At 38.8% G+C, this 23206-nt stretch overlaps 3 protein-coding genes and 1 pseudogene across 4 annotated transcripts; all 4 read left to right on the top strand.

Annotated features, from left to right (window-relative positions):
- Positions 1 to 755: 755 nt before the first annotated feature.
- Positions 756 to 2529, top strand: LOC141821608 (mannose-specific lectin TAR1-like; annotated as a pseudogene).
- A 10573-nt stretch (positions 2530 to 13102) lies between these two features.
- Positions 13103 to 13919, top strand: LOC141821833 (mannose-specific lectin-like). Its single transcript, XM_074709205.1, has one exon. The coding sequence runs from the start codon at positions 13146 to 13148 to the stop codon at positions 13659 to 13661; it is 516 nt and encodes a 171-aa protein (XP_074565306.1). The 5' UTR covers positions 13103 to 13145; the 3' UTR covers positions 13662 to 13919.
- A 1439-nt stretch (positions 13920 to 15358) lies between these two features.
- LOC141821832 (mannose-specific lectin-like) lies at positions 15359 to 15877 on the top strand. The gene has a single exon (XM_074709204.1). It carries the CDS (start codon positions 15359 to 15361, stop codon positions 15875 to 15877), a length of 519 nt encoding a protein of 172 aa, XP_074565305.1.
- A 1739-nt stretch (positions 15878 to 17616) lies between these two features.
- On the top strand, positions 17617 to 22612 carry LOC141821302 (putative pectin methylesterase CGR2). Of its 2 annotated transcripts, none has more exons than XM_074708714.1 (7): positions 17617 to 17739; positions 18020 to 18171; positions 18273 to 18312; positions 18453 to 18494; positions 20174 to 20545; positions 21406 to 21461; positions 22348 to 22612. In XM_074708714.1, the coding sequence occupies exons 2-7, from the start codon at positions 18046 to 18048 to the stop codon at positions 22507 to 22509; spliced, it is 798 nt and encodes a 265-aa protein (XP_074564815.1). In that variant the 5' UTR covers positions 17617 to 17739; positions 18020 to 18045; the 3' UTR covers positions 22510 to 22612. The 2 variants fall into 2 exon arrangements, with proteins under 2 accessions (XP_074564815.1, XP_074564814.1); XM_074708713.1 differs by having other exon boundaries at positions 18011 to 18171.
- Positions 22613 to 23206: the final 594 nt, after the last annotated feature.

Below are 23206 nucleotides of genomic sequence, written 5' to 3'. Positions count from 1 at the left end.
GAAAATTATCATCTAGATTTACACGCCTTTTCGCAGCTCCGCGAGTCAATACGATGGACGGTCGAGATCGATCGATCGATTACGTGGAAAACATCAAACGGACGAGTAACAATTAAGTTGACGGATCCGCTGCAGTTTAAATTGGATGGGTCACACTTCTCCACGAATAAAGTATTTGGAAATTTAAGCATGATTATGGCTTGTTGTCCACTAAATTAGGGGCAGATAAGTTCGTGCCTCGATGACACATTTATTTATGCTTTTTTTTCATTCACCACATTTATTTACGAACCAACTGAAATCAATAATGATCTTGGAAAACGATGGCATCTTGAAATTCAAAATAACACGTGCTCAAATTAAATAACAACACATATTAAATTAAATAGAAGAGAGAGACTAGATTATATTAATAATGAGGATAATAATAATAATGATGCATGATTAAACCAAAGGGTAAAATTGTCATTTAGATGCTTGAATTTAAGCGGCGATATCTATAAAGCTCATATGAACTATATTACGGTGATTTTTATATATTTTTATAATTAAAGGCTTGTTAATTAACCAAGAGAAGACAATTCCAGAAATTAATTAATTAACCAGCGTTATAGATCGATTATTCAAAGGGGACTTTGGTGAAAATGCCATGAAAACTACCTCCTCCTCATCTATAAATAGGCAGGATTTGCATGGTACTTAATTATCAAGCAATCACTTGACTGAAGTGAGTGATATCTCCGTATAGTTTAGCCATGGCAGCCCTTGTGATGCTCTCTGCTGTCCTCCTCGGCCTCTTCCTGCCTTCCTCCAGGGCCGACAGCGTTCTGAACGGCGGCGGCACGCTGTACAGCGGCGAATCCCTCAACCAAGGGGCCTACGCCTTCGTCATGCAGCCCGACTGCAACTTGGTGCTGTACGACAGCGGCCGGGCCGTGTGGTCCTCCGGCACCTACAACCAAGGCTACAACTGCGTCCTCCGCATGCAGACCGACGGGAACCTCGTCATCTACAGCAACAACAACGACCCTATTTGGGCGAGCGGCACCTACGGCCCGGAGGGCAACTTCATCCTCGTCCTGCAGAGCGACCGCAACGTCGTCATCTACAGCTGTCCTATATGGGCCACCGGCACCAACACCGCCAATTCCAAAGGCGTCGTGATCGTCAAAAGGGGCCACAACGATACTAGCATCGCGGCGGCGGAGGCGGCCGCGCTGGCGTCGGATGAACCCACGAACAGGAAGATCGCCATGGTGACTAACAATTAGTGGGGTTCATGCACCACGACCCATGGATCGCTTTTAAATAAAAACGAATAAAATGAACGATAGGCGAGGATGTAGAACTTGAGCTGGTTTAATTAATTTCTGCCACCTGCGTGGATGTAGAACTTGAGCAGTACTGTTTTAATTAAGAACTAGCTAGCATGAGTCTTTACTTGCTCGTTGAAAAAAAAAAAAGAAATAAATATAATTTCTCTCCTTTGAGTGAATGAGGCTTATTTGAGTTTAAAGCTGGATACGAATTCATTCTGTTCTGCATGCAACATATAAAAATGATGCGACTTTTTTGGGTTTAATTATGTGCTGAAAATTGACTACACTATCCAGCTACTGAAGAGAGTGCAAAGTCATGGCAATTAAATAGTCATGCATGATCGGTTTTTCATATTGATGAACTCATGCACGAACAGGAAGATCGCCGTGGTCACTAAAATGAATCAAAAGCAAAAAAAAAAAAGAAAAAAATGAACGAGAAGCTAGCGAGGCATAAATAATTAGCTATGTGTGTGGTTACGTTCAACTGTTAAGTTTGGCGTGTTTTGTTCAGCTTCGCCTGTTTTCTGCCACCGCGTGGATGTAAAAGTTTTAAGAACTGGCTATGAATCACTACAAAAGAAATATAATTAATTATTTCTCTCCTCAGCTATAAATAGATGGGTCGTCTTGCACGATACTAATCAAGCAACCACTTGAGGGAAGTGAGTGATATCCGTACGTATCTTAACCATGGCTGCCCTTGTCATCCTCTCTGCTGCTGTCTTCCTCGGCCTCCTCCTGCCTTCCTCCATGGCCGACAACGTTCTCTATGGCGGCGACGTGCTGAACACCGGCCAATCCCTCACCCAAGGGGGCTATACGTACCTTCATCATGCAGTCCGATTGCAACCTGGTGCTGTACGACAACGGCCGGGCCGTGTGGTCCTCGCGCACCGACGGCCGAGGCCGCGGCTGCGCCCTCCGCATGCAGACCGACGGCAACCTCGTCATCTACGACGGCAACAGGCCTGTTTGGGCGAGCAACACCAGCGGCCCGACGGGCAACTTCGTCCTCGTCCTGCAGCGCGACCGCAACGTCGTCATCTACGGCTGCCCTAGGTGGGCCACCGGCACCAACACCGCCAATTCCGAAGGCGTCGTGATCGTCAAAAGCGACCGGAACGATAATAGTAGCTTCACTCCACAGGTGGTTGTACCGGCGGCCGATGAACCCACGAACAGGAAGATCGCCATGGTGACCAATTAATTGGCTTCACGACGAACCATGCATGGATTACTTTTAAATAAAATGAACGAGATGCGAGCTGGCGAGGCATAAATAATTAGCTATATGCATGGTGCGTAGCCTCGCTCGTTTTTATGTTGTACGTCAAGTTGGTGTCGAACTTAATTTAAGAACTAGCTCTATCTTTTTAATTATTTTTTAAAGATTGAATTGCGTTGAAAAAAGAAAAACAATTGAAAAAGAAATCTAATAGCATATATAAATTGAAAAATAAAATTAATACAAGGAGGAATCTACCTTCCACCATCGATAATCTGGAACAATATTATAATGTTTGAGATTTTGGAGGAGAAGGTTTTTAAAAAAATTTAGCGAACATCTCAAATTAAAATATAGAATAAGTTAAAATAGTGGATAGTTATTCAAATATATATATATAGCACATTATTATATATCGTCCAAATAATAAATGATAATAATTATCTAGCCGCCTACCATCATTGATTAGATAAGGCCAAGATAGTCCCCGGGGCAATGGTGCAACGGTATTCGAGTTGTGATCCAGGGACCCATGGTTCGATCCCCAGTTACGGCGTATTTGCAAGAATTTTCTTTCAAATGGGAACGCAATCAAAGGATGCTGGACATCTGGATTGACCGCCGTATGCGCTTCCCGATTTACCCTGGTGGTCGGTGGGAAATTTTCGTAGGACCGGACCTACCCATGAGACTGATTGAGATTTATCATTTTTTTAGATAAGGCCAAAATAATAATGGTCATGGAGACAATGTGCATGTCGTCGTCATCGTCGAGGAGAGATAGTAATTTTTAATTTTTTTTTCTTCTTTAAGTATTTATTGTCTCTCACCTTTAATAAAATATTTTGACTATATCATAAATTATTTTATATAAATTAACTTTAACTTAACTAACTCTAATCTTATGGATCAGCCTTACAGCAGTAGAACTATTCCTATGATGATCAATTGGGAAGGGCCATATCATTTGTTGAGGCCCGATCGAACTTAACAGTAGGGTCACATTAATTGCATCAAGAGTAATCTAAGCCTTCGAATAGAAGCATCACAATATAGCGATTAAATTTGCGCGACAGGGTTTGGCTGGGTCACATTAAAGCACTAGAAAGGGCTGCAGCTTTGTCATGCAGGCGAAAAACCGAACGCAGCGATGTGAGAGGCGTGCCGCTTGCCATTCTCCTAGCCATGTCGGCACACTCCGCGCGATGCCAGCTCAGCATCACGGATACGTCACGCAGAGGGAGACACGCTACATATCAGTTCTCTCTATACATATTTTTTAAACTAATAGTAATAATATTTTTATACATTGGGAATCATATAATATTATTTTATTTTATTTTTATTGTGTTAAAATGATAATGTAATGCTATAAATATCCAAAATTTTAACTAACAAAATTTTAGAGTTTGTTATTTTTTTAATTTAATCTTTCTGTTTTTTCACATATTATTTTTAAAATATATTATTTTATTTATTATTATGTTAACAAGTTCACTAGGTCTAACAATCTCATACCAACTCAAAAAGAATTATGAATGACGATGAACACGATATCACATACTAACATCTTTTAAGGAAAAATAATAATAATAATTTTTTAAAAGGAGTACAAATTTGTATATGGATATAAAAGAAAAAAAAACAGGACCTGTCCCTCCCTTGACCCTTATTACAAATCTATATGAAGAATAATTTGATTAAATATATATATATATATACAGTTTTGCTCCGCTGCGCGCCTTCTCCTCCGCGACGCATCCGCGACGCTGACGAACCCATTTCTCGCTTTGTCCTCGCTTCGTCCGCTGCCTCCGTGGCGACGAAAATAAAATCCCGCCTTCCCAAAATCTTCCCCCCGTTCCCAAAATCTCCGCTGCCGCCGCCTGATCTCTACGATCCTTCGCCCGCCTTCGTCGCCACGGGAAGACGCTGCCCGATCTGTGCCAGGGAAGACGCCGCCGCCTCCTTCGCCTTCGTCGCCGCGGGAAGATAGTTTTTGAGTCCGATCTGTGCCATCCGTCGCTTCGGGAAGCCATCGCCGCCGCGGGAAGCCTTCGTCGCCACGGGAAGCCACCGCCGCCTTTCGAAACCAAAAAAAAAACCCTAACCTACCTCCCAATCCCGCCTGCTACCCAAAATCGCCAGCAAATGCCTCATGATCTCAACCTCCCGGCGAACGTCCTCAATGTCAACGGCGGTGCGCAGCTTCTTCTTAGAGATGGATTTGCAGGCAAAGTGCTCCCCGGAGGACTTTTCGGTGCATAGGTAGGTGATGCCAAATTCGCCGCGACCGAGCTCCTTCCCGAGCTCGTACCGGCTGCAGATGTCTCGGCCTGTGGGATTCCTGAGGACGCCCAAGCCAGATCTCTGACCCCGATTGTAATCGATCAAAAAGGGATTCTGTCTCTTCTCCCTTTGTTTCCCCTTCTTCTTCCTCGCCTTCCCATCAGGATCACTGGGGGCTGCGCAGCAATTGCCCATTGAGGTTTAACAGATGCCGCAACCAAAATCCAGTATTTTCCCCCAAGGATAGAGCTAAAGTTCTAGTCCCTTTAATGAATGAACTGCAGGACGCAACAGCAAGATGAGCTCCCTTTGTCAAATCTGGAAGAAAGATGACAAAAAAGGAAGGAAACGAAACTCCCTGCAACTTGAAGAAATCATCTTTTGTTTTGCTTGTAACAAGTAGAATTTCAAAAGGCCAAAACTTTAGAATTCTGGCCACCAGATACGCTTGCCACTTTTCTCTATTTTGATTCCTTTTTCTTTTACTCTGGCCACCAGATTAGTGCCCTTATTTTGCTAATTTATGCTGCATTATTGAAATTGTTAATCTTTTGTACGCGCTAATGAGGCCTGCCTTTTAGCCTTTCCTCTTGGATGTGCATCTGTTTAGGGAATTAATGTACTGATTAGGGAATATCTCGTGCTGTGCAGGTCTAGCATAGCGCTCCGCTAGTGGTGCATCGTTCAAAATGGTGGAATTGTTGTGGTTTGCTGGATTTTGTCACAAATCCTGATGGATAGTTTAAGGTATTTTAGTCCCATCTTAAAATAGTTTATGCTAATTTCTAGCTTTTCCATTGGTTAATCACTTCAAAGACCCATAAAATTTGATCTATTAACTAGAGAATGTTGATGCATAGATAGTTTACAAATTGTGAGTTTTTCATACTTTTTATATATTTTCTGGGAGCAAATGTACTGATGGATGGGACGAAAGCAACAATCTTGGGAAAACGAGATAGTAGAAGTGGAAAATTCGTGTTTCATTTTGTCATTGTTGTTCATATTTGAGAAATTATTTACTAGTGGTTGCAAGCTTGCTATTTGTTGTATTACTCTATAGGTAGTTCACTAATTCATTTTGGTATACAATTAACAGAAGTTGGAGTTGAGTGTAGAATATTTATACGGATAAAAATTGGGCACCTGTTAATCTTTATACCGAAAGCTTCAAACTAGCAGTTATGAATGTAGTACAATTATTCTAAGTTTCACAAATAAATACTTGTCTACCAAGCCTATGTTTTCTAAAATCACCATGATGTTTAATTGTTCTAGTGTTGTTTGCTTATCATCATCCATTTTGTATAGGCACACCTAGTTTTATGTCTTTAATTTTTCTTGATCAACCTTTAGAATTCTTGATCAACCTAGTTCTTTAACCTTTAGAATTCTTTATCATCATCCATTTTGTATAGGCACACCTAGTTTAGAATTCTTATTCAAAGGTCTTGGCATCAAAATCCACTGGATAGACCTTCATTTGATGATATTGTCAACGAGTTGTGCATGCTTATGAATCAAAGAAGCATCTCTTATCTACCATTATTTACTTCCAACACTCATTTTCAAGATAGCACCAATGACCTCAAATACATTAATCAAGAAGAGTTTAATTGGTTAGCACGTGGGGAAGAATTAGCAAAAAAAAGCAATTGCTGAAAAGTCAAATATGACAACTTGCTACACTTCTGTTTGTGACATTCCACACTATAACCCAACTTTGTCCTGGGGATCCTTTGCAACTCGTGGAAGAAGGGAGAAAATGGAAGACACACACTTCCCGCTTCCAAATCTATGCAAAGACAGGGTGTTCACGCTTTTGGGATTTTTGATGGTCATAGAGGTGTCTATTTGATTTAGTATCAGCTAATATTCCCAAGATATGAATCTTAACTAAAAATTTGATGTGTGCAGGAGCAGCAGCAGCAGCAGCAGAGTTTGCTTCTCAAGCACTGCTAGTGCCATGGAAGAAGGCGCTGAAGTGAAATGGCAAGTAGATACATGGAGGGTTGGATCAGTTGCTCTCTAGGTTGCCTTGTGCTCTCCAGCTGCCCTATTATTTTTTGATAAATTCTTTTGCGATACCAAGTCGCATCAAGAAATGTATTTTCTTCAGTCTAAAGTTGTCTAAGGTTTTGAAGTTGACAACAAATACAACAGTCAAGAAAAAAAGATCGACTTTCTCTTAAATTCCCTTGTAGAAACAGACTAATGTATTGTGGTCGTTTGTGAAATTATTTGCAACAATATGCTTTATGAGTTTTCCCCTTATTCGCTGCCCCAGTTCTCTTCAAGAATAGGTTTTTGAGACGAAGTTGTTATCTTGTGGGGTTCATGTTGGTAAAAAAAATTAAGAAATTGGATATGGTGAATACAAGACTATTATTTGTATCTATCATTTTCATAGTTTTATCAATTGCTGAAGTATCTATTTTTCCAACTAACAACCACAAAACAAAATTCGTGTATCTTTTTCACCCAATTTAGGTACTTAACACTTCATTTCCGGTACTTCACCCACCATTTTCGATATTTAAAGGATCAATTTCGATACTCAACGCATCAAGGTGGATAATCAGTCCTTTTCGGTACTTTTCCATCCAATTTAGGTACTTAGCACCCTATTTTCGGTACTTCATTCATCATTTTCGGTACTTCAGGGTTCATTTTCGGTACTTAAAGGACCAATTTCGGTACTCAACGTATCAAGGTGGGTAATCAGTCCTTTTCGGTACTTTTCTACCCAATTTTGGTACTTAGCACCCCATTTCCGGTACTTCACCCACCATTTTCGGTACTTCAGGCCCCATTTTCGGTACTTAAAGGATCAATTTCGGTACTCAACCCATCAAGGTGGGTAATCAGCCCTTTTCGGTACTTTTCCACCCAATTTTGATACTTAGCACCCCATTTCCGGTACTTCACCCACCATTTTCGGTACTTCAGGGCCCATTTTTGGTACTTAAAGGACCAATTTCGGTACTCAACGCATCAAGGTGGGTAATCATCCCTTTTCGGTACTTTTCCACCCAATTTTGGTACTTAGCATCCCATTTCCGGTACTTCACCCACCATTTTCGGTACTTCAGAACCCATTTTCGATACTTAAAGGACCAATTTCGGTACTCAACCCATCAAGGTGGGTAATCAGCCCTTTTCAGTACTTTTCCACTCAATTTTGATACTTAGCACCCCATTTCCGGTACTTCATCCACCATTTTCGGTACTTCAGGGCCCATTTTTGGTACTTAAAGGACCAATTTCGGTACTCAACGTATCAAGGTGGGTAATCATCCCTTTTCGGTACTTTTTCACCCAATTTTGGTACTTAGCATCCCATTTCCGGTACTTCACCCACAATTTTCGGTACTTCAGAACCCATTTTCGGTACTTAAAGGACCAATTTCGGTACTCAATCCATCAAGGTGGGTAATCAGCCCTTTTCGGTACTTTTCCACCCAATTTTGGTACTTAGCATCCCATTTCCGGTACTTCACCCACCATTTTCGGTACTTCAGAACTCATTTTCGGTACTTAAAGGACCAATTTCGGTACTCAACCCATCAAGGTGGGTAATCAGCCCTTTTCGGTACTTTTCCACCCAATTTTGGTACTTAGCACCCCATTTCCGGTACTTCACCCACCATTTTCGGTACTTCAGGGCTCATTTTTGGTACTGAAAGGACCAATTTCGGTTCTCAACCCATCAAGATGGGTAATCAGACATTTTCGGTACTTACAAGACCATTTTTGGTACTTAGGAGTCAATTTTCGGTACTTAACACACCATAATCGGTACTTACAAGACCGCAAATGTTGCTGAAGCCAAAGCTTGAAGTAGCAGAGCTCAGTTGATAGCAGCAACAAAGTATCTCTAGCCTTTTTATATATTGTAGTATTCTGCAACTCCAGTGATAAAACAAATAGAAAAAAAAGGAGCTGCTTTTATCGAACACACGAAACCTTTCTCATTGTCACATACACTTAGCTTCGACTAAACAGAGACCTCGGCTCTGTATTAATATTATCAAAAATAATAAGCACATTCACAAACACGATGTAGGTCATGCAGAAATCTAAACCCATTTGGCTTTCTAACAAATGCAACTTTCATTTACCAATTTGTGTTTACAAATCCATTTAGCACTGCAAACATATCTACCATCTGAATCATCAAAGACCATTGGCAGATCTAAAATACATGATTGATCAAAAGCTCATCTTCCTCTTCCAGGTGCGCATGCCTGCTTGATTGCTGATCCACTTTATCGGACGATAAAACTATCGAGGTGCATTCATACTAGTAGTAGTTGTCCACTACTTCCAAACAAACAAACATGGACCACCTTCTCTGTTAGTCTCATGTTTATCGCCTTCGTTGAACTGGCATGCCAGATCTAGACCTCCTGTGACAAAAACAAAAGAGCTATTATCAATAGCTACATAAAAAATAAAACCAATTTGAAGGAAGCAGACCCTTCGAGCTCAATTCACATTCACCTGGATGAAAATTGTTTTTTAGGTGTTGCATACAATGTTAACCTAAAAAATGATGGAAATTTCATGACTAACCTCCGTTCAGAAGAATAGGGAGAATGCCTGCGATGAGAGTGCTTCCTATTTGGAGACCACAATACTTGTCTAGAATTGAAACATAAATACTAATTTGGTAAGTAAAAGCATTTGAAAAAACAATGTGTTTCTGAATTCTTTACTCCCTCAACTCAACCTGCAAGCTATTTATCAGTTTCTTTAAGAAACACGCTTTTACACAAGTCAACACTGGTAAATTAACCATCACAATCAAACTAGAGAAAGGCTAAATATGTGACAGCTATAAAGAATTCCGAACATATCAAAAAAGAAAATTTTAAACGAAGTTGTTTGTCAACAATGTTACAGTACATCCTGAAGCATCTGAGAACATGAAAGATTAGGAGGTAACCCTACCTCCAAGTAAGGCCAAGCATGAGATATAATGAGGATATCGTGAATTTGCCAGTAGTGAAGGGGAAAGTAAAATCAATTCTTGTAAAGCTTATTCCAAAGTAATTATTAGAACTTTGGACAATTTTTGATCTTCTTTTGTCCTTATTCGTCAGGTGGCATATGGCATACAAAAGGGAGTTGGCTACATTGACGGGAAAGTTATCTGAAGAGCTCCATGGCAAAATTATCCTTACAGACAACACAATATGGCATGGCATATAAAATTTGCAATTTCAACTAACAACACTAAACCCATCATATTAGAATAAATTGCCTATAAAAAAACAAATTTTATAAGGAAGTCTGAATAAGATGTGAAGTGCAAACACAAACAAAAGAGCAGGCATAAATCAGCTCCGCCTGCAGACCGACGGCAACCTTGTCATCTACGACGGCAGCAACAGGCCTGTTTGGGTGAGCGGCGGGGGCGGCTCGCGGGGCAACTACATCCTCATCCTGCAGCGCGACCGCAACGTCGTCATCTACAGATGTCATCCTACGTGGGCCACTGGCACCAACGCCGCCAATTCCGAAGGCGTCGTGATCGTCAAAAGCGACAAGAACGATACTAGTTTCACTCCGCAGGTGGTCGTACTGGCGGCCGATGAACCCACGAACAGGAAGATCGCCATGGTGACGACCAATAATTAATTGGCTTCACGACGAACTTTTAAATAAAATGAACGAGAGGCGAGCTGGCGAGGCATAAATAATATAATTAGCTACATGCATGCATGGTGCGTAGCCTCGTTTTTATGTTGTACGTACTGTTAAGTTGGTGTCTGTCGATCACCTTAATTATTATCTTGTGTTTCTTCCACCGAATGGATGTCGAACTTATTTTAAGAACTAACTATGCATGAGTCACTACACTACTTGCTCTGCTCTATCTTTTTAATTATTTTTTAAAGATTGAATTGCGTTGAAAAAAGAAAAACAATTAAAAATAAATCTAATAGCACATATAAATTAAAAAATAAAATTAATACAAGGAGGAATCTACCTTCCACCATCGATAATCTGGAACAATATTATCATGTTTGAGATTTTGGAGGAGAAGGTTTTTTAAAAAATTTAGCGAACATCTCAAATTAAAATATAGAATAAGTTAAAATAGTGGATAGTTATTCAAATATATATATATATATATATATATATATATATATATATATATATATATAGAGGAATGATATGCCGCGCGACAAACACCGCGCGACAGCCTCCGCGACAGCCGACCTCCCTTCATTCATCGTCGCCGTCCGATCACCGTTGGCCGCAATTTCGGACTCGTTGGAATCACAACTCGACGGCGCACACATTGGCATCGGATTCCGGCCGGATTGTGGCCGGAATCCGGCCAGAAACGCGACAGAGGATCTGTTCGGCGCTTTCAGCGGAAATCGGCCGGAATCCGGCCGAATCACGGCCGGAGACCGGCCGCGGTCGACGCGCCGGCGCCGGGCGCGTCGACCGCGGCCGGTCTCCGGCCGATTTCCGCTGAAAGCGCCGAACAGATCCTCTGTCGCGTTTCTGGCCGGATTCCGGCCACAATCCGGCCGGAATCCGATGCCAATGTGTGCGCCGTCGAGTTGTGATTCCAACGAGTCCGAAATTGCGGCCAACGGTGATCGGATGGCGACGAACGGCGACGATGAATGAAGGGAGGTCGGCTATCGCGGAGGCTGTCGCGGAGGCCGGTGCGTCGACCGCGGCCGGTCTCCGGCCGTGATTCGGCCGGATTCCGGCCGATTCGGCCGGAATCGCCCAACAGAGGTGATTCTTCCAAATAATATATAGCACATTATTATATATCGTCCAAATAATAAATGATAATAATATTTATCTAGCCTACCATCGTTGATTAGATAAGGCCAAGATAATAATGGTCATGGAGACAATGTGCATGTCGTCGTCATCGTCGAGAAGAGATAGTAATTTTTAATTTTTTTTCTTCTTTAAGTATTTATTGTCTTTCACCTAACTTTAATAAAATATTTTGACTATATCATAAATATAAATTAACTTTAACTTAACTAACTCTAATCTTATGGATCAGCTAGCCTTACAGCAGTAGACCTATTCCTATATATGATGATCAATTGGGAAGGTCCATATCATTTGTTGAGGCCCGATCGAACTTAACAGTAGGGTCACATTAATTGCATCAAGAGTAATCTAAGCCTTCGAATAGAAGCATCACAATATAGCGATTAAATTTGCGCGACAGGTGCGCGACTTCCGAAGTGGCTGGGTCACATTAAAGCACTAGAAAGGGCTGCAGCTTTGTCATGCAGGCGAGAAACCGAACGCAGCCACGCGAGAGGCACGGATAAGATTTAGGATTTTCCGTTTACCATGCTCTCAGCCATGTCGGCATGCTCCGTGCGATGCCAGCTCAGCGTCGCGGATACGTCACGCAGAGAGAGACATGCTACATATCAGTTCTCTCTATATATATTTTTTAAACTAATAGTAATAATATTTTTATACATTGGGAATCATATAATATTATTTTATTTTATTTTTATTATGTTAAAATGAGAATGTAACACTATAAATATCCAAAATTTTAACTAACAAAATTTTAGAATTTATTATTTTTTTAATTTAATTTTTCTATTTTTTCACATATTATTTTATTTATTATTATGTTAACAAGTTAACTAGGTCTAACAATCTCATACCAACTCAAAAAAATTATGAATGATGATGAACACGATATCACATACTAACATCTTTTAAGGAAAAATAATAATAATAATTTTTTAAAAGGAGTACAAATTTGTATATGGATATAAAAGGAAAAAAAAACAGGGCCTGTCCCTCCCTTGACCCTTATTACAAATCTATATGAAGAATAATTTGATTAAAATATATATATATAGTTCGATCTCTAAATATATAAATTATATTTTGAATCTATTCTATCTCTATGATTGATAGGCGAAATTTGAATATTTGAATTATAAAAAATATAATTTGAAGATGAGAATATATAATATCTGTTTAAGATTTAGTTAGCATTTAAATTAGTTTATTTTTTAAACGGTTCAAATATTAAAATCAAACTCTATCCCTCGCAGAGTTGCAGATAAGATCCATCCCACTTCAGCCAACGTCCAGAAACATACGGGCCCCATTTATTCATGCAGGATAACGTTCCCGTACAAATTAGGAGGAGTGTCGTTTTTGACTTTGAAGTCTCATAATTTTGCCTCCTCCTCCTCGTCTATAAATAGATGGGTCTCTTCTCACACGATAGTGATCAAGCAATCACTTGACTGAATTAAGTGAGTGATCATATCCGTAGCTTAACCATGGCTGCTCTTGTCATGCTCTCTGCTGCTGTCTTCCTCGGCCTCCTCCTGCCTTCCTCCATGGCCGACAACGTTCTCGATGGTGGCGGCACGCTGTACACCGGCCAATCCCTCACCCAAGGAGACTATACCTTCATCATGCAGTCCGACTGCAACCTGGTGCTGTACGACAAAGGCCGGGCCGTGTGGGCCTCAAAAACCAACGGCCAAGGCCGCAACTGCGTCCTCCGCATGCAGACCGACGGTAACCTCGTCGTCTACGACGGCAGCAACAGGCCTGTTTGGGCGAGCAACACCGGCGGCTCGCGAGGCTACTACATCCTCGTCCTGCAGCGCGACCGCAACGTCGTCATCTACGGCTGCCCTAGGTGGGCCAGCGGCACCAACACCGCCGATTCCGAAGGCGTCGTGATCGTCAAAAGCGACTGGAACGATACTAGTTTCAATCCGCAGGTGGTCGTACCGGCGGCCGATGAACCCTCGAACAGGAAGATCGCCATGGTGACCAATAATTAATTGGCTTCACGACCAACCATGCATGGAGTACTTTAAATAAAATGAACGAAAGGCGAGCTGGCGAGGCATAAATAATATAATTAGCTACATGCATGCATGGTACGTGGCCTCGATCGTTTTTATGTTGCATGGAGTGTTAAGTTGGTGCGAGTCGATCACCTTAATTATCTGCTTGCTCTGCTCTTAAGTGGCATGTACTGTTGTTATGTTTATGTTGTATCTACTGTTAATATGAAGTTTAACTGTTAAGTTTTTATATATTTATTGAATTATAAATTAAAATTAATCTTGTTGTCCCTCTAGTGACAGGGACGATCTTTCATGAAGTAAAAGTTCTTGGAATTTTATAAAAAATCTTTGTCCAATCATCATAAATTGAATTTTATATTTATATTTTATCTAAAAAATTTCATACAAATAGAAATATCTTCCATCCTATAAATAATTAATATCAGAGTTATGATTTATATGAAACCATATATATGAAAATTCTTGAAAAAAAATGATGAAGGTAAGAGAAAATCGGACCATATGGATAATGGTAAAGGAGCTCCCAATAATTGTTTATTTGAGGAGAGAATTATTGAGATACAATCAAAATTTTATATGAAAAAACATGAAAAACATCATAAATTAGAAGATGAAAATATATATCTAAAAATTTTATCATTTAAATTATTTTATTGTCAACTGTTCCAATATTAAAATCAAACTCTATCTTTTGCAGATATGATTCCCATTTCAACCACGTGCAGAAATATACAGGTTGATCAACTGCAGTTTCTCAATTTATCTTCTCATAGATGATCGTAAGATCAACCGTGTAGGACCGTTAAGGTGGTGGATTCTACCTTTTACAGAACAAAAGAAATATACGGATCCCATTATTTATCTTTTCCCGGATCCGAATCCGATCACGTGCCACTCTGAAATTTGTCGTCTAGATTTACACGCCTTTTCGCAGCTCAGCGAGTCAATACGATGGACGGTCGAGATCGATCGATCGATCACGTTGAAAACATCAAACGGATGAGTAACAATTAAATTGACGGATCCGCTACAGTTTAAATTGGATTGGTCACACTTCTCCACGAATAAAGTATTTGGAAATTTAAGCATGATTATGGCTTGTTGTCCACCAAATTAGGGACAGATGAGTTCGTGCCTTGGGGTAGAGTCGATGACACATTTATTTATATATGCCTTTTCTTTTCATTCACCACATTTATTTACGAACCAAGTGAAATAAATAATGATCTTGGAAAACGATGGCATCTTGCAATTCAAAATAACACGTGCTCAAATTAAATAACAACACATATTAAATTAAATAGCGAGTAGAGACTAAATTATATTAATAATGAGGATAATAATAAATAATAATGCATGATTAAACTAAAGGGTAAAATGGTCAGTATATATGCTTGAATTAAGCAGCGATATCTATAAAGCTCATATGAACTATATTACGGTGATTTTTATATATTTTTATAATTAAAGGCTTGTTAATTAACCAAGAGAAGACAATTCCGGAAATTAATTAATTAACCAGTGCTATAGATCGATTACTCAAAGGGGACTTTGGTGAAAATGCCATGAAAACTACCTCCTCCTCATCTATAAATAGGTGGGATTTGCATGGTACTTATCAAGCAATCACTTGACTGAAGTGAGTGATATCTCCGTATAGTTTAGCCATGGCAGCCCTTGTGATGCTCTCTGCTGTCCTCCTCGGCCTCTTCCTGCCTTCCTCCACGGCCGACAGCGTTCTCAACGGCGGCGGCACGCTGTACAGCGGCGAATCCCTCAACCAAGGGGCCTACTCCTTCGTCATGCAGCCCGACTGCAACTTGGTGCTGTACGACAGCGGCCGGGCCGTGTGGTCCTCCGGCACCTACAACCAAGGCTACAACTGCGTCCTCCGCATGCAGACCGACGGGAACCTCGTCATCTACAGCAACAACAACGACCCTATTTGGGCGAGCGGCACCTACGGCCCGGGGGGCAACTTCATCCTCGTCCTGCAGAGCGACCGCAACGTCGTCATCTACAGCTGTCCTATATGGGCCACCGGCTCCAACACTGCCAATTCCAAAGGCGTCGTGATCGTCAAAAGGGGCCACAACGATACTAGCATCGCGGCGGAGGCGGAGGCGGCCGCGCTGGCGTCGGATGAACCCACGAACAGGAAGATCGCCATGGTGACGAACAACTAGTGGGTTTTATGCACCACGACCCATGGATCGCTTTTAAATAAAAAACGAATAAAATGAACGATAGGCGAGGCATAAATAATTATCTAGCTATATGTGTGGTAGCCTCGTTTTGTTCAGCTTAGTTGTTTTTTCTGCCACCTGCGTGGATGTAGAACTTAAGAACTAGCATGAGTCTTTACTTGCTCGTTGAAAAAACAAAAAAAAAAGAAATAAATATAATTTCTCTCCTTTGAGTGAATGAGGCTTATTTGAGTTTAAAGCTGGACACGAATTCATTCTGTTCTACATGCAACATATAAAAATGATGCGAGTTTTTTGGGTTTATTTATGTATGCTGAAAATTGACTACACTGTCCAGCTGAAGAGAGTGCAAACTCATGGTAATTAAATAGTCATGCATGATCGGTTTTTCAGATATATAATATAAGAATTTAACATCGTTGCCTGGTTCTTATGTATAATAGTCATGATCGGCATACTACTCTACACGAAGTAGTGATAGCCAGTAGGCCCAGTACTACTCTATCCATAGCTTAACCATGGCTGCCCTTGTCATGCTCTCTCTCTGCTGCTGTCATCCTCGGCCTCCTCCTGCCTCCGACACCAACGGCCTAGGCAACAGCTAGCTGCTTCCTCCGTGTGCAGATCATCGACGGCAAAGTCCTCGTCATCTACAACAACAACAACAACAACAACGCTATTTGGGCGAGCAACACCAACGGCCAGCTAGGCAACTTCGTCCTCGTCCAAAAGGGCCGGTAATGACAGTAGCTCCGCTCCGTAGGTGGTCATCCCGGCAGCCGATGAACTCATGCACAAACAGGAAGATCGCCGTGGTCACTAAAATGGATATACTTTTAAGTAAAACAAAAAGAATAAAATGAACGAGTTTTCTGCCACCGCGTGGATGTAAAAGTTTTAAGAACTAGCTATGAATCACTACAAAAAAAATATAATTAATTATTTCTCTTCTTGGATATCAGTTTATTAAATCTGTTTAAGACTATATTTTCTGAGACCGTGCGTGTTATGAGTTTATAACTTCATAAATAGTAATAATTTTAAATTTAAAAACAATTTACATCGTAAAATAAACACTGTGCTTGATTAGAATTATTGTAGACTACTTTATAAATTAGATTTTTAGTGAAAAGATTTTCTATGTTCCTGCATATATAAGTCATAAAATCGTGACATTAAAAATTATAAAAATTTTTAAATTTATATCATGGAAGCTGATTTTTCTAACTATAACAAATAGTTAACATTTAATAGAAAAAGGATGTTTCACCAACATATTAATGAAAATCATGGTCAAAAAATGAAAAGGGCTCTCTTATTATTGTTTAATTAAAAAAGTGTCTCAGTTTTCTAAAATATTAAAATAGCAATTCATCCTATTTTTCATTCTACAAATTTTAATATTTTTTATAATAAATACTTTTATTTAAAATTATTATATATAGACAGTGTTTTACCAAAGTTGGTATATCGGAACAAAGGTATTTAGAATAAAAAAAATGCTCTTTTGACGAAAATAAAAATAAAGAGTCATTTTGATTTTTGCCCTAAAATTACAGGGGTGTAATGGTAATAAAAAGAACTCCAGTGATATCAATAAAAGGGAGCAACTATAGCTCTAGGGAGCCAAATAAAATTTTCTAAATAAACTCGTGGGTCAATGCATAAATTTGTCATACCTTAATCGAAAATAGTGATGAGATTGATGTATCGCGGTAGACCGCGTCGGTGATGCGGAAGACAGTAACCTTTATGCGTCTTACTTTCCTCTCCTTCAGAATCAGAATCGAAGCGGAGGATTTGGATCCGGCAACGAAGGCCTCACGCTCGCCAATCTGCAGGTTGCTCTCTCGTCTCCTTCCTCAAGTCTCCTACCCTTCTGTATATCTCTCATTTCGCCATCTCGCGCTGCCAATGTTCGATTGATTTCGTGTTTTTTCGCTGTTTTGGATCCCACTTAGCTCTGCGAAAGTTTAAGATCCTTGTTTGTGGACGCATTCATTCTGATTTTGTAGTTTATGCTCATACAACGGGGCTTCTTGGATCTGGAACTACATGTTGTGTGAGGTTGATCTGACGATTCTTTTTCGTTTATTGTTATTTCGTTCATAGGGCTTGCAGACCTGGTGGATTTGGGGACTGAGGTTATGGCTTCAAGACGAGCTATTAATCCATCTCGACGCGTGGCGGATAGCGGAAGCATTCCACTCGTCAGTTCCTTACATCAGAAGTCACGGACTTCGTCTCTTTTACCCATTGGATTGGTTGCTGTGGTATGTGTTTTAGATTATTACGTGCGATTGTTCTTCGGAGTTGATAATGTTACATTGCGATTTGGTTCTGTATTGTGTTTGATGCATTCTCCTTCTTGTAGGCTGCTTTTCTTCTCATTGGTTATTCATTAAGAGGTTCAGGTACATAGGAATCTCCTACTTAACTTTGGATAAAATCAAATAGTTGATCCTCTGTGAAAAATATAGTTTTTAATTAAATATCAAATCCTTTGGAATTTTTTATTCTTTGGTTTGTCAGCTAAACTATTGTGATTAATCAGGTGGTTTTCCTGGTGTAAACGAAGCCATGAGCAATGGACAAGGTAGATAGCATACGTTCTACTAAGATAAGTATTTTTTTCAAGATCTTATGCTATTTAAGTTCATATGCCATAAAATCATTCAAGTTTTTACCAAGGCCTTTTCAATAGAGATATGACAGTCCACTTGATGTTACAATCATAGATGTGAATCCTTGAATATCATTCCCATGAGCTCTCTCTTTTATGTTGATTTTTTCTATCTATAATTTTATTTACGCAGAGCATGACCAGTTGAATTGAATATGAAATATTCACTAAGCTATTGTCCAGTATGGTACACCAAGTTAAGTCTCATTCTCAAGAACTTGGTTGTCAAAATCAGTATCACTATGAGGATGAGATGGTCGAAATATCTAAGAACCAATTGTATCTGATGGCTATTGTTCTTGTGGAGTCCCAAGACATGGCACAGGCCGACACAAGTGTCACTTGTGTTGGAATAGTGCTGATGGTACTTTCTTTGTCTCGGTCGGCATGGACGAAAACCAATATAATCCACATCCTAAGTTTTCTGTCTTTGAAAATTTCCACTGCCCTTGTTTCATCAAGGCTTACAAAACCTCGAGTGTGATTTTCACACTCTCATGTCACGATCATTGTGTTCCAATGCATCATGTTGAAACACATTGGCCATCAGCTATTGCAAGCAACCTGTCATCATTGTAATAGAAATAATCCGCAGGTTCAGGTGGTTCGTCCAAGCTGCCATTGGTTGGCAATCAAGTACCTTTTTGTTGGTAAACCTATTATATGCCCATAATTTAATACAAAAGAAAACATCCTTTGATCTAGACGAATAATCCAATTGAGCACTAGGTACCTGGAATTGTGGCCAAGCTGTACTCCCATAAGAACATTTTGATCGACAAGTAAGCCATCCAATCTAGCATTATGTATTAATCTTGATAACCATACATAAGTTACATCATTTGGTGTCTCCTTTCATCGTGATTTGTGCAAACTTTAGATACATGTTACATCTTCAGTTTGAAGGGGTGTTGGATCCAATATATGTGGACCCTTGAATGGATAACCTTGTTGAATGAGTTCTCTCTTTTTTGTTGATTATTTCCATCTATAATTCTTACAGTAAGCATGCAGAGTTGAATTGAGTATGAAATATTTATTCAAGTGTCTTATAAAGGCTGACCAATGACCACAAACGATTGGAAACTTCCTTTGGAAAAAAGTTTAATTTCAATTAAAGATAAATGGATCTGACATCAACATATAAGTTGGATGCAGATTTGTAAATAATGCAAGTTTTGTCTAATAAAGAAGTGACTGATAGAAAATAGTTAAAAGGATACTCAATTAACCAAAGGGAAACTTTCTAGTTCCCTCATAACTTTGTGAAGATGTGACATATCCTATTACTGGACTAATGATAATGTAATGAGGATGCCAATGGGAACCAGTAATGTCTAAATATCATTCTGGAAAACATTTGGTGATACATTTTGGTGAATTAAGATGATTTCCACTAGTTATTAATTATTTATTTAATTGTAGTATTATTTGACTGTTTTATGTAAATAAATATTGTGTAATATATCAATTTTTTAGTCCATTTGTGATGGTATACAGGTGTTTGTCATATAGCTAATTTTTAGGGAAGCATACAGATCTATTTGATTGCTCATTCTATTGTTTAATATTTCTTCTTTCCATTTTGACAGGTCTTTCCTGCTCAGCAGAGATAATACGAGCTATACCTATTCTAAAGAAAGCCTATGGAGATAGCTTGAGGAAGGTTTTGCATGTAGGTGTTGACTCTTGTGCAGTTGTTTCAAATTTGTTAAAAGAAAAAGATACTGAAGCTTGGGGCGTGGAACCATTTGATTTGGAAGATGCCGACAGTAGTTGCAAAAGCCTTGTGCGCAAAGGTTTTGTCCGCACAGCTGACATCAAGTTTCCCCTACCATACAGACCTAAATCATTTTCCCTCGTCGTTGTCTCTGATTCATTGGATTACTTGTCCCTCAAGTACCTTAACAAAACCCTACCAGATATTGCAAGAGTATCATCAGATGGTCTTGTTATATTTGCTGGTAATAATTCTTTTTCATGACTTCCCATCCATTGGAAACATGGTTTTTGTATTGTTTACTGTAGAAACAGACTACTACTTACTTATTTTGAGCATCTAACTACAAGTGTAATAAACAACAGTTCTGACTATTAGTAACAAGAAGTAGATTGCATCGAATAGCCGCAAGGTTTCTTAGAATGTATTCTTTGGAAGAGTTGACCATGCCATTAACTATAGTTATACAGTCTGGTCTTCCATTCACATGAGCTGTAGTGATATGATCAGATCAGTAACTTCTACAGTAAACAACTAATTTGACATTTGTACATTATGTTTCTAGTGGTATTCATGTTACTATTTTTTCAGTGGCTTAGTTATTTTATTATTATTATAATTATTTTTTATTTCATTCAAGAAACAGATGCATTTCCAGGAAGAACCAGGATTATTGTCTTTAATGGGTAATTGTGACCTGAAAGCTGCATGAAATTGTCTTACACCAGTTTTTTATTTTTCGGCTAAACATTTTTATCGGCATCGAATGTCAATGTTCCTTTGTTTATCTTCTTTCATATTATCATATACAACATTGGTTGTGCCCATGACTTTTGTGACTCTTCTATGATAAAATGAGATGCCTTACTGCAAAATGGAACAGATGTGTAGCTGAAATGATCCAGTATTTATCAATTACTATACGAAGATCTCCCTACAGAAAGTAAATCGTTTTATATACTTTGTTTTTGTTACACCATGAGTTTATACGACTAATCTTATGAATATAAACCAAGTCAACTTCTCAGCCTTCGCAATATCTGTATGCTTCTTTAACATTCAAAATTATCTTCTTTTTCTCATTTCAGCTCATAAATTCTGTAGGTTTCCCTGGTCAGCAGAGAGCCAAGGTTTCAGAGTCAGCAAAATTTGGAAAACTAGTATGTTCTGTAATTAATTATGTATTTTTGTTGCCATTCTTTCTTTGTGGGAGGTTATCTTCCACATATTGGTATCTTTCCTGGACATTCTGCTGTCGATCTAGTAATGTGCTTTTATACTGCATGCAACCATTAGTTTTCCCCCACGGTTAACGTTATCTTTTCTTAATAGATGCTAGACTGTTTATTTTCCTTGATCGATGGGTTATATTATTTATTTGGTGCCAGTAACAGAGTATTAATAAAGAGTGAAAAATGATTTTGGCTCTATTGCTGTTTTTTATTCTATATTTTCTATGTAATAGGATGAAATAATTTTTTATGGTGATAAACATTGATTTTGCTGATTGGATTGTTTTATTAGTATTATCTTTTTTTGTTTCAGAAGTTTGATATTTTAACTGTTATGATTCATCTGAATGATTTTTTCAGGGCAAACCATGACATATTTCAGATCCATTCTTGTAGTTGGAAGGGTTATGGTTGTTTTGAATTATCGAATGCTTTCCCATCTTTTCTTATCATCTATGAAATGGTTTCTTATGGTATGAGGCAGTAGATTTTGATAAAGCAAATCATTCTATATATAATGTGTTCCTCCCCAGAAGAGTGAGATTTTAAAATTGCGTTATATTTATCTGAATGACTTCTTTGGGCAAACCATGACAGATTCAAATCTCAAATATGTTTTCTGATTAAACAGTATTGATATCTCAGGCATCAGTCAATGCTTTGCTTATCATTTCCACTTCTCTCGGATAAGAAAATGCTCTAATCTTTCTGATAGTCTGTCAATATGTTCAATTAGCTAAAGAGTTGGCCGAGGTAGTTGTTCCATTACAACTTCTAGTTTATACTCTTCTGAGATATTCACTTTTATGTATAGGCCAAACTAAGGAGTTCATCCTGGTGGGTACGATATTTTATCCAGACTGGTTTAGAAGAGAATGAAATGGCCATAAAGAAGTTTGAGCAAGCTTCCAGCGAGAGTTCTTACAAACCAAGCTGTCAAATTTTCCACCTCAGCTCCGGAATGATAAATTTATAAAGTACCCTTCTAATCTGAATGGTTTTTTTTAATATGTTGCTCACATAAATTGTACGATATCATTATGTAAAAGATAATTGTTTGGGTTGTGCACATTTGCCTTCGGATATAGTTGAGTTGGTTACAATGGAGCAGACTTGTCGAAGTGGACAAGGATTGAATCTCGACGAAACCGAGACAATGTCCTTCTCTGTCATGGTCAACTGTAGTTTCTCGACAGATAGGCGTGAAATTGATCATGTAGAACTGATCATGTGGTGGATTTTATCTTTTGTTGAAGAAGGGTTGTGCACATTTGTGTTGATGTTCTCAATTTTTCTTATTTATACATATCAAATATCAATCAAGCGTAGTCTCATAGTGATCAAAAGATTCGCTCTGAGAGCTATGATGTGATAACCAGAGGTGAGATGGATTTCAAAAATATAATAATAATTAAAAATATCAAGAATCAAATTTCAAGTACATTTATGTATATCGTAATAAGAATAGATTTAAATATTATCTTAGTTAATTTATATTGATAATTAAAAATGTTATAAGGATAATAAAAATGATTAGATGCTTCAAGCAGTATGGCAATTTTAAACAATAAATACCTCTTTATTTTTTATCATTTAATATATTTTTTATTACAATTCCAGTTTTATAATTATTATTTATTTTCCATAATTTTATTAATATTTTCTTATTTTAT

The sequence above is a fragment of the Curcuma longa genome, chromosome 2 (genome assembly GCF_044706935.1).
Source record: "Curcuma longa cultivar G26 ecotype Majalengka, Jawa Barat chromosome 2, ITB_CL_G26_1.1, whole genome shotgun sequence".
Taxonomy (NCBI): Eukaryota; Viridiplantae; Streptophyta; class Magnoliopsida; order Zingiberales; family Zingiberaceae; genus Curcuma; species Curcuma longa.
This window is presented reverse-complemented; position numbering and strand designations above follow the sequence as displayed.

What these genes read in the sequence shown, in the direction of transcription:
- LOC141821833 (XM_074709205.1), top strand. Translation starts at nt 13,146, where the DNA reads ATGGCTGCTCTTGTCATGCTCTCTGCTGCTGTCTTCCTCGGCCTCCTC.
- LOC141821832 (XM_074709204.1), top strand. Translation starts at nt 15,359, where the DNA reads ATGGCAGCCCTTGTGATGCTCTCTGCTGTCCTCCTCGGCCTCTTCCTG.
- LOC141821302 (XM_074708714.1), top strand. Translation starts at nt 18,046, where the DNA reads ATGGCTTCAAGACGAGCTATTAATCCATCTCGACGCGTGGCGGATAGC. An exon ending in TTATTCATTAAGAGGTTCAG is followed by an intron (nt 18,313 to 18,452) that starts GTACATAGGAAT and finishes GTGATTAATCAG; the next exon opens with GTGGTTTTCCTGGTGTAAAC. An exon ending in CAGCAAAATTTGGAAAACTA is followed by an intron (nt 21,462 to 22,347) that starts GTATGTTCTGTA and finishes TTTTATGTATAG; the next exon opens with GCCAAACTAAGGAGTTCATC.